This window comes from Petromyzon marinus, chromosome 22 (genome assembly GCF_048934315.1).
Source record: "Petromyzon marinus isolate PM22_M1 ecotype Great Lakes invasive population chromosome 22, UKy_Petmar_22M1.pri1.0, whole genome shotgun sequence".
NCBI classification, from domain to species: Eukaryota; Metazoa; Chordata; class Hyperoartia; order Petromyzontiformes; family Petromyzontidae; genus Petromyzon; species Petromyzon marinus.
This window is the reverse complement of record NC_133688.1, coordinates 10,661,205-10,676,118: the sequence shown is the minus strand read 5'-3', so window position 1 is coordinate 10,676,118 and position 14,914 is coordinate 10,661,205. Positions and strand designations below refer to the sequence as shown.

At 44.5% G+C, this 14,914-nt stretch overlaps 1 protein-coding gene across 1 annotated transcript in view; it reads right to left on the bottom strand.

The window, feature by feature from the left end:
• LOC116945017 (multimerin-1-like) overlaps nucleotides 1-14,363 on the bottom strand; it is a 30,130-nt gene extending 15,767 nt beyond the window's left edge. The window contains exon 1 of the mRNA XM_032959070.2: nucleotides 13,274-14,363. Coding sequence (XP_032814961.2) covers nucleotides 13,274-13,803 — 530 coding nt within the window. The 5' untranslated portion in view covers nucleotides 13,804-14,363. The remainder of the gene's footprint in view (nucleotides 1-13,273) is intronic.
• Nucleotides 14,364-14,914: the final 551 nt, after the last annotated feature.

Sequence of the window (14,914 nt, the reverse complement as noted above, 5' to 3'; positions counted from 1 at the left end):
ACGTTAACTACCTCGCCCGGTATACAGGAGGTCGTGGGTTTGATCCCGACCCTGATGCCTGCTGCTGTATATTTGGAGTTTGCAGTTTTCTCTCCCCGTGGTCGCGTGGATTTTTCTCCTGCTCCTCCGGTTTGTTCCTCCACATTCATAAACATGCGTTTAGAGTATTTCGCTGCTATAAATTCCCGCATGATAGGCGACTTTGTTCAGCTATCATTTGTGGCCAGGTCGCTTCTGAAAAGAGATATATAGCTCAGTGGGCCATACCTGGTAAAATAAAGAAAATTGCATACAAATGATATAACCACCATACTTCACCACGCTGGTCAGTGCGCATTGGTGGGGGGAAGTGCCGAAGATTGGATTTCGTTGCACCGCCCTCTGCTGCACACATACACGCACGACGAGAGGCCTCGCGTCCATCCAAGCACTTCAACTAAACAAACATTTGTTTTTATTTGAGCTATATATCGCTTTTCAGAAGCCACCTCTCCACAAATGATAGCTCAACGAAGTGGCTTATCACGTGGAACATTTCTAGCAGCCAAATGCTCTGAACGCGTGACGTTGATTCTAAACGTGGAGGGGAAACCCCAACCAAGGGGAGAACACGCAAACTCCAAATATACAGCAGGCGCGAGGATCGGGATCGAACCCACGACCTCGTGCATACCGGGCGAGGGAATTAACATCTCGCCACCTTAGCCAGGTTTACGTCTACTTAGCTTCCTAGATCTGACGAGGTCGTGCACATTCCGTGTAATTTTAATGCAGGCTAATGAACACAATATTACAAAAAAAATTTACAAAATCGTCAATAGCAATGTGGACTTCAATGAGAAATGGTGACGTTTCGGGCAATGGTCCTTCTTGTACACCACTGCCAACGCAGCATCACAACAGAATATCAAAAAAGTCAGACCCCTCTGATGTTGTAGAAGTGTTGTTATAACAATTAGTGTTATAACAATTCTATATTTATTTAAAGTTGCGCATTTTGATGTGACGTCACATCCTCACAAATGTCTGACACCCCCCCCCCCGTTGCGTGACGTCATTTATGGACGGGCCCCTATCCTGTAAGAAGACCGGCACTCTACACCTCAGTGATGCGGCTAACCCAGTAAACATGGAACGTTCGGACAACGTTGGGCCAACAGTTCAAACCACACGCCAACGTTGACACAACGTTGGCGTGCTTACTGGGCAATGGTACCGATAAGTTGAAAGGGAAGAAGAATATCTGACCCATTTGCTCACACAATACAATACTGATATATAATTATTTAAAAAAATTGGGGGTTTAAATCGCGAAAATATAAATATAGCGTCGTGGGCGACACGACGCTCGTAGCGACGCGCGTCTGTTCGTACGCACACCAATTCCTCGCCAACAGAGAATCGTCGGAATATTTATACCGGAACAATCAATTTTCACGGATGTCCAGTACGACAACAAACAGTACAACACACACGATAGGAGTGCCAAGTAGAGGGAAGATAAAGAAATCCCGTGAACATGTATGAATCATTCGACGACGACATTTATATTCACGCGATCCCCCTCCCCCCCCAAAAAAATCTTTATCATAGATAACATTGGTTAAATACTTACAAATCCGCCAGATGGCAGTCACGACCAACTCTCTCGCAAGGCCCCACGGCTGCTCCGTCGCTTACGGCAGACAGAGCTTTGCCCTCTACACGGGAGTCGATAGAAATGACGTCGCTTCATGTGGACCTTGCTTTCCGTGGCTATTTACATCGCATAAATGGTCACGTAAAGCGATAATTTATTTTTTTACTTAAAGCTTTCGTGACTGCAGGAATTCATATTCTTGGGTCTTTCGGCAAAGTCACGTAGTATTCATAATAAAGGTTTTTGGGTTAGATCGCGTTATTTATAAATGTGTCGTAACCTTCCACCACCCGACACGGCCAATCAGCAAAAAAAAGTGTCACGTTGACAAAAGACAAATAGTTCACTGGGCTAAAGTAGTGAACTATTTGTCTTTTGTCAACGTGACACTTTTTTGCTGATTGGCCGTGTCGGGTGGTGGAGGGTTACGACACATTTATAAATAACGCGATCTAACCCAAAAACCTATATTATGAATAATATTGGTCGCGAAAGCCTACGTGTTAAACCAAAGTCACGTAGATTATTGTTGTTTTCTTTGAACCTATCTGCGTGACTTTACCGAAAGACCCAAGACTGGACTGGAACCTGGTTTGCGCGCTGTACAACGTTGAAGTCGAAGCCCTATAGCTCAACATAATCGGAATCTTTGTTTGGACTGGAGGAATCCGATGAGCTATGAAGCTCTTTTGCGCAGATGTCCAGTTGAGCCGGGCCAGAAAGTTACAACAGCAAATTTGGCAAGATACAACAGCCAATTTAGCAAGTTAGCAAGATACAGCAGTAAAGTAGCAAGACACAACAGCAAAGTTAGCAAGTTATTAAGATACAACAGCAATTAATTTTTAAAACAGAGTGCGAACTAGAGAAAAGGCAAGCAAGTGACGATAGTAAATAAGTAATAAAGTAAGTACATATTGAAAAAGTACATTCATTCCTGCCGGTTTTTCAACACTAAATGCAAGCTAGGGCAAGGCAGCAAATCGACAACAAAAATGTCCCAGAGCCACACAAAGACAACACACAGTGAAAAAAAAAACCGCACTTTAACATTTAACTATCGAGAAGGTAAGGATAAGGTGGTAAGGATAAAATGTACAAATCGCACTTGCAAATGCGATTGTATCCAGCACCAATGTTCCGCTTCACGATATAATTTTGAAGGAAGATTTACGATGTTAAGGGAGGAAACGAGGCTGTTCCAAAACGTTGGTGCTGCAACAGCAACAGCTTTGTCACCTATTGCAATTCTTGTTCTAAACAATGCAGAAGATTACGGTAATAGGACCCATTTGTAAAAGTCATGACATTGTTATTCTTCTTGGTTCTTTCGGTAAAGTCACGTAGAATGTAAATAAAATAATACAAATAAAACAATAAAATTCTCACGACGTTTCGGCCACAACACAAGTAGCCTTCCTCAGGTGAAGAAACAGAACTGTCGGGAAGACAGCGCTTCAGTGAACACTGCCAAGCTTGGCAGCGTCTTTTAAGCTGGGTGGGAGGAGCAGAGCGCCTTGACGAAGGAGTTTACAGAAGAATTTAGCATTGAAATAGCTGTGTTAATGTGTTGGATTAGCAGGATGTTAAAGTAAGAAATTAACATGTAACTGGGAGATTAGCATAATGTTCGTGTGAGGGATTAGCATGTAACTGTCGGAAAAAGTGGCGGTTTCTTTTTTATTTTCAACGTTAGCATCACGGAAAGCGACGAGCTTTGATCAGACGGACGAGTCCATCTATGTTCGGAACGGAGGAGGGGGAGAGAGAGAAACAGCCACGATGCGCTGCTCTGTCCTGTGTTGCGTTACAACTATGTTATAAACTAGACTACTATACATTACAATGTTATACCTTCCAATCTAAACTACATTGTATAATATCGTATACACAGCCCAATGTAAGCTCTAACATTATGCATTATATTGATATGCCTCCAACTAAACTTTTTTTCTAAATTACACTACTATACACCGTAATATACACTGCCATAGACAAACCCCACCCTTGAATTATACAATGCGTTACTATACACTGCCCTATGCTTTAGACTATAAAATATTAGACTTGTAATATTACACTGTATTATTCTACCAACCCTACTGTGTACCACACTGCTGTATATTCACTATACAATTAGGATACTATATATTGCCTTATGAATTATGTTAAACATTACACTAAATTTCGATTTAAAGCTTTCGTGACTGCAATGATTCATCTTCTTTGGTTCTTTCGGTAAAGTCACGTAGAATGAGAATAAAATAATAAATTGATAAAATATTCTCATTCTACGTGACTTTACCGAAAGAACCAAAGAAGATGAAACATCACACTGTTATACTATTTATTATTATACAACATGCTACAAACCATACCATTGACCGTCGTGTGAAAGGTACTAAGAGGCAGTGCCAGCGAATGGACTGCGGTCTGAAAGTCACCGTAAAATACAATCAATCAAGAACCGAAATGGTTTATAACGTTTTCCCAATGGTTACTAAGCCAGAATCCATCTTCTCGGTTGAAATTGTCTCTGTGTTTGTATATGTGGATGGCCTCATGAACGAATCTCTCATGGTAGCCGGATGGCTTGCAGAGAACCTCCGTCTTGGAGAAGTCAATGTCATGTGAGCCCACTGAATTATAACAGTGATCTGCCACGGCTGAGGTGTTCGTCCTACTGTGTTTCAAGTCTGATTTATGTTCACGGATGCGGTCCGAGATATGTCGTTTGGTTTCTCCAATGTTGCTGCTACCACAGAGGCAACTTAGTTTGTAGACGTCCGGGTAATGTATGTCTGGAACCACGTCTTTTACCGATGGAACCAGATCACGGATTTTATGTACTGTGTTGAGATCCAGGTCCGATTCAATTATGTGATATTTTAAAAAGCTATCAAATACATTTTAAATCTACTTGGAGCAAGTAAACCACGGAAGATTACTTTACATGAATATAAAATAAAAGAATCTGCCCGAATGGTGGAGTGGTTAGAGAGTGTATGACTCGATCATAAGGCTTATGAGCTCATATCCCAGTGTGGGGTTGGCTCAGCCCATCGGCCCTCTTATCGGGGGTTGTTGTGTATGTAGTGTATGTGCGTTGAACTTCCTTCGCACCGTACGTAATCAACCGTGCTAATCAGAGGCGCGGGGAAAGGAAGATGATCACCAATCTTGATTTGAAGCTTTCGTGACTGCAGGAATCCATACTCTTTGGTTCTTTCGGTAAAGTCACGTAGTAGGTATAAAATCAAATCAATAAAATCACGACGTTTCGGGCGCAACACAAGCGGCCATCATCAGGTGGGAAAGCTTGGTCTGCTGCTGATCATCAGGCGTCCCACCTGATGACGGACGCTTGTGTTGCGCCCGAAACGTCGTGATTTATTTTATTTTATACCCACGTGACTTTACCGAAAGAACCGAAGAGTGTGATCACCAATGTCAACCCTGTGAGATGTCCACCTTTGCTCACGGCCACCAAAAGAGCCGAGAAACGCCGCGGTGGACATGCTTTGTATGCATGTATGTGGAACTTCTTTCACGCCGTACGCAGCCAACCGTGCTAATCGGACGTGCGAGACGAGGAAGACGATCACCATTATCAACCCTGTAAACGTCCACTTTGACCTGAGTACATATACACTGTGCCGTAAATGAAAAGCCCAAGGTTTGCACGGTTTGTGTCCTCTTCCAATGGTGAGGCTGGATGGCTCTGCACAACCCCTAACTAAAGTCACTGTTGAGCATTGGCCAAAAACTATTGATCGTATAAGATAAAACCGATTGGTTGTACACAAAACACAAAGCAGGTCTGCTGCATACGGACTATTTTGGGGCTCAGTAAAACATAGCAGTCTTCAGGTCCGACAAACATCAAGAAGTCCAATTATGGACCACATCCATAACTCCATTGAGGAATTGTCCCATTTTTGGGGTTAAAGGTTGTGGGCTTCACCAGAGCGCGATCCTGGAACCAACTCAAGTCCTGCATGCAAGATAATACGTCTCATTTACATATAATCCGTGCTTACTGGGCAACGGTACCGATCAGTTGAAAGGGACGAAGAATATCTGACCCATTTGCTCACACAATACAATACTGATAAATAATTAGAAATTGTTTTTTTTGGGGGGGGGGGGGGGGTTTAGATCGCGAAAATATAAATATAGTGTCGTGAACGACACGACGCTCGTAGCGATGCTCGTATGTACGTACGCACACCAGTTGCTCGCCAACAGAGAGTTCTCTCGCAACCCATCAGACGCACGGACTTCTGGGAGCGCGTAATTTCATCAGCGTTGTTTCAAGAGACACACACACACAAAAAAACAACTCTGGACCGGTTTTGAGAAGAGGTGTCTCAACAGCAGTCTGGGTTTTGCTTGATTATTCTGAGTCAAGTGTACAAGGATTTGCTTCACAGTGTGTCGTGCGATCACACTGCCCCTATCCTTCCGTGCACGGACAACGTGCTTCACGAGTGTAGGGGCAGGGTAACCCCGGTGGCAGTGAGCAGACCAGAAGGTTGGCGAGGCACAGCGCAGAGACGTTGATTTGTGAGAACACAAACCGTGCGTCCCGTGATGGCATTGATACCGCCACTCATTTAAAGTCTGAGTTGACTTAAAGGAAGCCCACGCCATGTTTCGATAGCATTTGGTTAGGAATCGAACAACCGTGCATGTTTCTTTGTGGTGAAAGTATATGGCACCATATACTTTCACCACAAAGAGGTTGAAGCTTTTTTTTGTTTGTTTTTCAGGAAAAGGAAACGTTCATCATTGTCAGCCATGATCTATCGGTTACCGGAAGAAGGCCTCGCCAAGCCATCACCATCTCTCGCGGTCTCACAATGCGACGTTGTGTCTAACACGTGCACACAAACTGAATCCAACACTGTCTCTGCGTAGACACCCTCCTAGTCATGTTTCCCTCCTTTAACCGTGACTCCGTTATTACTCTCGACTACCGCCCATTATCCCTTCTTTCGACGTATCCTGCCCATAATCACTTATATATATTTTTTGATTCAATACGATGTCTCGAACATTCATATGTTCTCTGTTCCTCTTTGTAGTTCTCAATGTCATTCCATGCACGGACCTCTCCACGCTACTTTATGGACTTTCTTAATTGATTGTTCACGCTTAAGTGGCTTTCAGACAGCATACATTATAAAAAAAATTCGTCTCCCCCCTCCTCTTTTCAGAATATAGATGGACTAGTCCTGGGTAAACTGCCAAATCGCTGCGCGTGGCGCTAACGTTTTTTATAAATAAATAAATGCGCCGTTTAAAAATAAATTCATGCAAACTAACACACCTGAAGATGACCGTTTGAGTTATGGTCGAAACGTCGTGATAATTTTTTTATTGTTTTATATATATTTTATTATTTTGTTGTTTCTCTTCAACGTGACTTTACCGAAAAAACTAAGAATATGAATTACTGCAGTCACGAAAGCTTTAAATCAAAATTTTTAAACTGTTATTCCATTTCACGTCTCCACGCCCGTGCGTCTTACCCGTTTTGCCATAGCTGGTGATATGCAACAAACACAAGCGTTGTTCTTTAAGCACATTTCTACGGCGCTTTTCATGACTACGGTGATTTAAATGTTGCAATGGCATCCTGCTTCGCCTGCCTCTCTATTTCATCATTTCGATCGTGGTCTGTCGTCAACCGCCCTAGACGCGCGCACTCTTGATGCGTCTTACAGTTGCCTCCGTCTGACAGATATCTTCAGGCCAGCTGTGGTGGCTATGCACGCATTTTTAAACTCAGCACTACGAAGGGCGAGGATTGGTGGATCGCACAAATGATGTGAAACTCCCTTCCCGTAGGCGTCGAGCTGAAGAATTTGCCATGGCTCGCCAGGAGAAAGAATTCCAGAAAAAATGTGAACCCCACTGGTTCCAGCTCTATGGGATAGAGTGTTTCCCCATATCGTCCGCATGTAAACACTCACCAATTGGCCAATAACACCTTAATATACAGAGGACCGCAGAGCTTGGGGAGAATTTTGACGCCATCTCACCGCGTGGCTGCCTTCCCGCTTGTCTCTGGTTCCTGCTTGCGTCTCTGAGTCACTCTCTCTGTCTTTACAAGAGCGAATGTTACGTTATTATAGTGTCTGGGGTTGCCTTTATTTACCCATTACAGCACTTAATGTTGCCATAACACACCAGGGTGTTGCACCATTTGCCACTGGTATTGCGCCGTGGCCAGGAATTGAACTTAGCGTGCCAGGCGTGTAGCGCAGTGTGTACACATGGCAACCACTCGATACATCGACATCAATGAACATGTACTGTACGTTAAACTTCTTTTGTACCTTACGTAGCCAACCGTGCTAATCGGAGGTGCAGGGGAAGGACAACAAACTAAACACAAAAAGCAGTTTTAAAGAAATTAGATTGTCAATCTAGATTTTAAAAGTGCATAGGCTTCGATGGCTTCCTAATATCGCAAGGAAGAGCGTTCCAGACGGCCGCAGAAATGCATCCGAAAACGCGCCATGCAGTAACCCGTCTATCCTGTCCTGTATATCGTATTTCCTTCTTCAGGGACTCATCTACTTACGAACGAGTTAGGTTCCAGAGATCTGTACGTAAATCGATTTGTTCGTAAGTCCAACTTGACTTTTGTCGATTCTAACCATGTTGTACGGCATGTACACTAAACACGGGGAATGGCTTTAAAAGTTGTATAATCGCCTGCAGCTGTAGATGCAACCGGTTCTTCACATTCTGCAGACGTAGATGCCACCGTCGCCATCTATTGCGCGGTGGTTGAACTCACGACTCTCGGTCCGAGCAGGCAACTGGACATACGGAACAGGTTTGTTCGTATGTCTGAAAGTTCGTAAGTCGAATGTTCTTAAGTAGAGGAGTCCCTGTATACACGTTGCCCAGCTGGCAAGCATCACTAGATAGACTGGCAAATGCACTGTGAACCCGGTGCAGTGGGGTTTGTTCACTGTTTCGCTCCTGCCGTCGTCGTGAAAAGGCGGACGCAATACGGCAAGATGATCCTGCCGAACACCGGGGAACGCACAAGCAAAAACGGCCTCTTGAAATGCGCGCGAGCGCTGGCAACTGCACAGGCGTAAAAAAATAAAAATCTGAAAGATGTTCATTCCAGGAAAATAGAAAGGGGAAGCGTATCTCTTTCCTGGAAGCCTTTCTCATGCAGTTTACTTTTGCTAACTCCTTAGATATGTTCATCGGCGATATTTGATATACATTTATATTTCACTCCGCTGTGTAGGTCCGGCTGAGTGTTTCTATGCCAGAACACTGGACTCGCAATCCAAAGGTTACAAGTTCAAATCTCGTGCAGGATCCACTTAGTTCGTACTTCTCGAGAGTTGGCAAAGGAGTCGTATGATTTATGGAAAGGCAACAAACAGAAATCACGCAATGGCTTGTCATACATGAATTTGGAGGTCACGATTTTATCCAAAATTGTATTGTATATTTTTGCCCATTTGCGTGCGGTGCATGTGTAATATTCCATTGCTACAAGGTTTAATGTGCAGCGTGTACATCACGTGAAAAGACAACTTCAAAGTGTATGCACGGCCCATTGTCCACGTGCTTCTGCTGGATGAAAGTTTTGCCCCACATGCCGCGTCCGTCCACTCAAAACACACATTTTCCCGAGCTCACCCCACGACCCCTTAACCTCCCCCTCTTAACCACCGCCGTTACTTTTCCCACTTCATATTCTCATGACATGGCTATCTCTCATTAATCCCCATTTGTTCAATCCATTCGTCATCATTTACCATCCTCGATTTCGCTGTTACCGAATTCACGCAGACTCTCCTCATTTCCACCAACACACCCATATAGCGCCTTACTTAAGGCGCTATATAAATTCCTTTTAAAATAAGATTACCACGCTGGGTCAGTATGAGTGAGTGAAGTGGGGAGGGGAGCCCAGAACTGGCTTAGTTATCGCTTTCGACTGAGGCGAGCTGAAGCTCAGATTCAAGGTGGCCGGGTTCTGTGCCTTAGGGGCTGCGGCACCACAACCCCAGGGCCCTGCTTTGGATTCTCACAGGCGCGGTGTAAAGCACAAGGGTCGTGGGCACGACGATTTATTTAACATACGAATCGGGTGCACTGTTATGTGAGTAGACAACAGCGGTTGTGATAATGGACAGACAGGTCCCTGCCATGGGAATGTGGATTTTTCCACCACTGGCTTGTTCCCCATGCTCATTTGAGAATGAAGGCATTTTGACTTGTCTGTTTAACAACGTACATGCTTGACCAAATTAAATGTAACCTTTAACTTTCACACTTTTTTTTGTAGATGTTGAATGGGTCGAGATCATCAATTGTTTTTTTTTTAAACCTAACCTTATCCTGTCATCTTGGGTGGGGTTCCAGTTCCATAGCGGACGCAGAATCTCAGTGACGCCGACAGTTGTACGACAGTAGCGCTCTGGGAAATATCAAATTAAAGCATTGGCTTACACAGTATCATTACTTGATTAGCTAATTGAGAGAACAAACTCAATTTAGTTTTCATTAGCTACTAATTTATTGTAATATCCGTAAAGGGAATATGTTTTGATTCATTCCACAGTCTACCGCGGAACTTAACTCAAGCGTTTTGCGCGAGTTTTATTTTTCACCGTTTCTGTCACGGTGTCTTGCGATAAATGTGCTCGCATTTAAATGCCACTTGAATCCACGTTGTGATTAATTTATTTTTCACAAGCGCCAAAACGTATTGTTAACATGTGTTTATAAATATTTACTTTATATAATTTTTATTTTATCAACTGCGCCGCGAAACGATTTTGTAATTTTTTGAAGTGTGGCATTTTTTTTTTACGAATTTCAAGACAAATTTGTTCTCAACCAAGGCAACGGCGACTGCTTACTTTAGCAAAAAAGCATCATTTCACAGGGGTCGGCCCTTTTAATGTCCACTTTCCATCAAGCGGCACGCGTGTGATATCATTCCCAACAGTATTAATTATACGTGGCTACCACGGGAATGCACCCGCCAAATCTGTGCAAATTTACTCAGTGCCGGGGTTCAAGCTGAACCACTCAGCCATACCCAGCCGACCATAAACTTGGAGCGTGTTAGTCATGTTGTTATAGAAGGACAACCCCTTGAGATGGCTCCCAACCCTCCAACTTTTATAATGAGATACAGTATGTCATCCCGAGATGCTTGCAGCTGTGTTGGCAGGCCTCGCCGTATGCGAAGAGCGCTCTTGACTAATGCACTGTGTCATGTGTACGTTAAACCAGCAAAGCATGTGCAGTGAAAGAACCCGAACTCAGCCGTTTAATCGGTTGGCTTTGTGAAACCGTTAACGCGTGTTTTCGCACAATGCGGTGAGAGTATACTGTATACGCGATATTTACGTGCTATGAAGATGGGCCGATGCCCAAAATGTCGCCTATTGTAAGTTTTTTATTTACTTTTAAGGCCACGGGTATATTAACAAATGCGTTATCCAGTGGTGGACTTGACGACCTGAATTCAGTTCCCAGCCACGACTAACCTTCGTGGGCGTGCGATACCTGAACCGGTTTTGGCCTCCCACCTTCACCAACACGCATTGGGCAGCATACTGGTTTATTGTAAAACAACCAGGAGGAGGATTTCATTCAGCAGATGGTAATATATTATCATTGTTATTCACGGCAATACAATGAATAATTTCCATCTCAGGAACTTGTATGAATAGTTAAAAGGCTCTGTACATTTATCTCAGTGTCCGCCGTGGCAGCCCACTATCCCTTTGGGATCAATAAATTGGGTACCGCTCTGTGAAACATCAACACTGGTCATACCATAGACAGAATGGCCCCCATTATGGCAATGTGGAATTTCTGCCAGCGGTTCAGTGCTCCTTGGGAAACACTTTGAAATTTGACTTTGCCTTCATATAAAGCCAAAGCGACTTTCTTGGCATTGGTGGATAAGCATGCTGCTGAATCCATTCGCATATTGCCACTAACACTGTCTTAAAAAAGAGTTATAGCCTCAGTGGCCTTTGTCATCTGTTACACATATAAGCAACATATTTATCTGTTTTATTAACAAACTAGCTTTACTACCCGGCTTCGCCCGGGACTTGGATTCACCACGCCCGCCCGCCTTTGTCTCCCCAGTGGCGATGTTCACACATCACATGAGTTACTCGTTTGAGGCTGAGTCGACCTAGGGGAGGGCCAGGACCGGTTAAAATAATCGTCACCGGTGGTGGACACACACAGAGACACAGAGAGAGAGACACACACAGACACACACAGAGAAACAACGCCTCTGTGTCGAGGCCTTAAATAGAGAGAGAGAGAGGGGGTGGGGGGGGGGGTGCAGAGAGAGAGAGGGGGTTGGGGTAGAGAAATTAGCATGTCAATGAGAGAGTTGTGTGGAAATCCTCCCCGTAGCGGCCGGAGGAGATAAAATTGACCTATAAACAAACAAGCATGGCAACATTTATAGAGAGAAATAAGAAGTTTGAGAAAACAAACTGAGTAAAATTTGGAAGTGTAATGCAATGCAACACAGAGAGTCGGTTAACACACAGTTAACGCATAGCCTGGTTGATTACGTTCTTCCAAAGATTGCTAAATTAGAAGTTAAGTGTGAGTTGTGTGGAAATCCTCCCCGTATTAGTGGTTCAAACTAGATTTGAAGCTTTCGTGACTGCAGAATTTACTCTATGGTTCTTTCGGTAAAGTCACGTAGAAATAATTTATTTTTCTTTCTACGTGACTTTACCGAAAGAACCAAAGAGTTAAACCTAGTAAACTTAGAAATACAACACAGAGAGTCGGCTAACACAACAGTCAACACCCTACCTATAATAGGCAACCACATCACATGAGCCTTTATTCTGAAATTGCTCTCTACTCTCAATAAGGGCCACTGCAAAAAAGTTTAGCTTATCATAAATGTTTTTTCTGAAAAATCGAAAATATGTCCAAACGTCTCTCCACGCTCAAACGAGTGTTAGGTAGGCAGTGTTGGCAGACCTTGCCTAGCCAATGTCGAGGGTCATCCATAGGGTAACCACTGTGGAACATTCATAAGGCAATGTTCGTGGTCACATTGGCGATGTGTGTTTTTAGCCTATGCTTCTATGTGATAGCCAGAAGTATCATTATTAAACAAATATTTTTTTGTATTTGTACCAACCATTCATCATCATGCAGGATACTTTTGATTTGAATACCAAGGCGCAATACTGAAGACATTTCACATATCTACACAATCTCGTTGACAAAAGCTTACATCCTATGCTTTGTCCATTTCACTTAAGCTCAATACAGTGCAAGTTGTCGGAAATCGATAGTGGTAGTGCTCTGAAAATCAATATTATTGACACACCAGGCCCTCTGGACATACGGGGAATGTGGAGTTTCCAAAACCAGCTGAGGACAAGCAGAGATGAGCACTGCCCAATGCTTGTTTAAGCATGGGGCCACTTTGAATATTCGACGCTGTGATCAAGGCTGTGTTAATAAGCCACACGTCGACAGCGCATTTAAAACAAACCATTGAAGTCCATGACCTCGGAACACATACGGAGATGACTGCATGATGCCTGCTTAAGTTACAATTGCCCCCGGCTTTGAACTCACCTGCTTTTGTGGACACTGCCGCTGCTGCTGTGGTGGAGCTGAGGAGACCTGGTCCCACGTCTCCATGCCTCCACCCCCACGAAGCTTCCTCTCTTTGGCCCTCTCTTGAGTTCCCATTGTTCGACATCCTCTCCCGCGCGGGTGCCAGTTACTTGACTCTCCCACGGACTCTGCGTGCGCTGGCGACCTTGAGATTCATCCCAGAAGCCGTCCGCGTGCGATGCCTCCCATTCACCGGCTCCCCTCGCTCCGTCGCCGGCGTTCGGACCGTCCTCTAGGAGATCAGCAGCAGCAGCTGCTGCCTGCCCGGTGCGAGCCTGGCCCTTGCCGTCCCTGCCGTGGAATGTAACTGTGAGCTCTGGATCCGCGCTGCCACCGCCAGCGCCGCTGCTGTTGACGGGCGCGCCCGTGGGTGGCTTTGCGGTGTCCTCGCGGGAGACGCGGGGGGGTGAACTTAACGGAGCGACGAAGCGTGCAGGCCACATGGCCATGAGCACGAGTGCTCGCAGTAATCCTCTCCAAGGTCGCATTTTCTTGCGAAACGAAGCACCCTATTGTTATCGCTGCCGATATTTTCGCTCACAACGCGCATGCCATTCCTTTGTAAAATCTTGTATCGTAATAACAAAAAAATCGCAAAGATGCGTGAGCTGTAGTATAATCTGTCAGTTGATTGCTTTTGCAGTATATAATATTTCGCATGAGATCTTGCATGTGAATGGGGAGTAAAAGCTACAATATGAAATACCCCATCTATATCATTTTTGTACCACTTGCGATCCGCACAGAAGTTATTTTGCAATCGTCAAATGCAATTTACCGCAAACGCCTTAAATTTTCAACAAACCTCGAAGAGACAAATTTCTCATGCGTGCGTTTGGTAATTTTTTTGTTTGTTCTTCCACTTCAAATATTCTTCAGATCACGGTGCAATTCCTGCCCCACCATTGCTCGCCCTTCGCGGAGTGGCCTGGCTTCGTCCATGGTCTAAGTTTGTGTTGGTCCGAGCGCACGCTCCGAGGCGCGCCTGCCCAAGCGCGACACGCGCCTCTCCCCGTGTAGAACTCACAGCCCTAGCAGCCCCCACTTTGTATAGCGGAGCGGGGGGGGGGCGTGTGAGCGCGTGTGGAGACGGGAAGTTGCCACGGGATGGGATGGGGGGGTAGGGGGAGGAGGCGAACGAAACCCCCTTGAAATCCCCCCCACCAGCAACCCACCCACTCCGTCCACCCTTCCCCACCACCACCACCAATGCACGAGAAAAGGCTCCAATAGTCCAAACTTACTTCCCCCCACCTCCCCCCCCAAAGCGACCGGCAACTTAATACCATCGTGATGAAAAATAAGAATACGTTTTTTGACACCTTTTGCAAGACATCAAATCTGCATTAACCAAAATTACTTGTGGCAAGAAAAAAAAAAAACGTGTTCTGATCATATATTTTGGTGTTTGTATTTCTTAACCACCTGTTTATTGCCAGGAAGGGTAAAACCTATTGTTATTTTTCATCAATTTGGATATTGGCAAACAGGTCCTATAGATATAGCTATACAGTACCACCTTCAACAAAAATAACAAAAGAATAGCCCATCTGTGAAGTGCATTCAACAATTAAAGCACGTTATGTTTATCTCATCCTT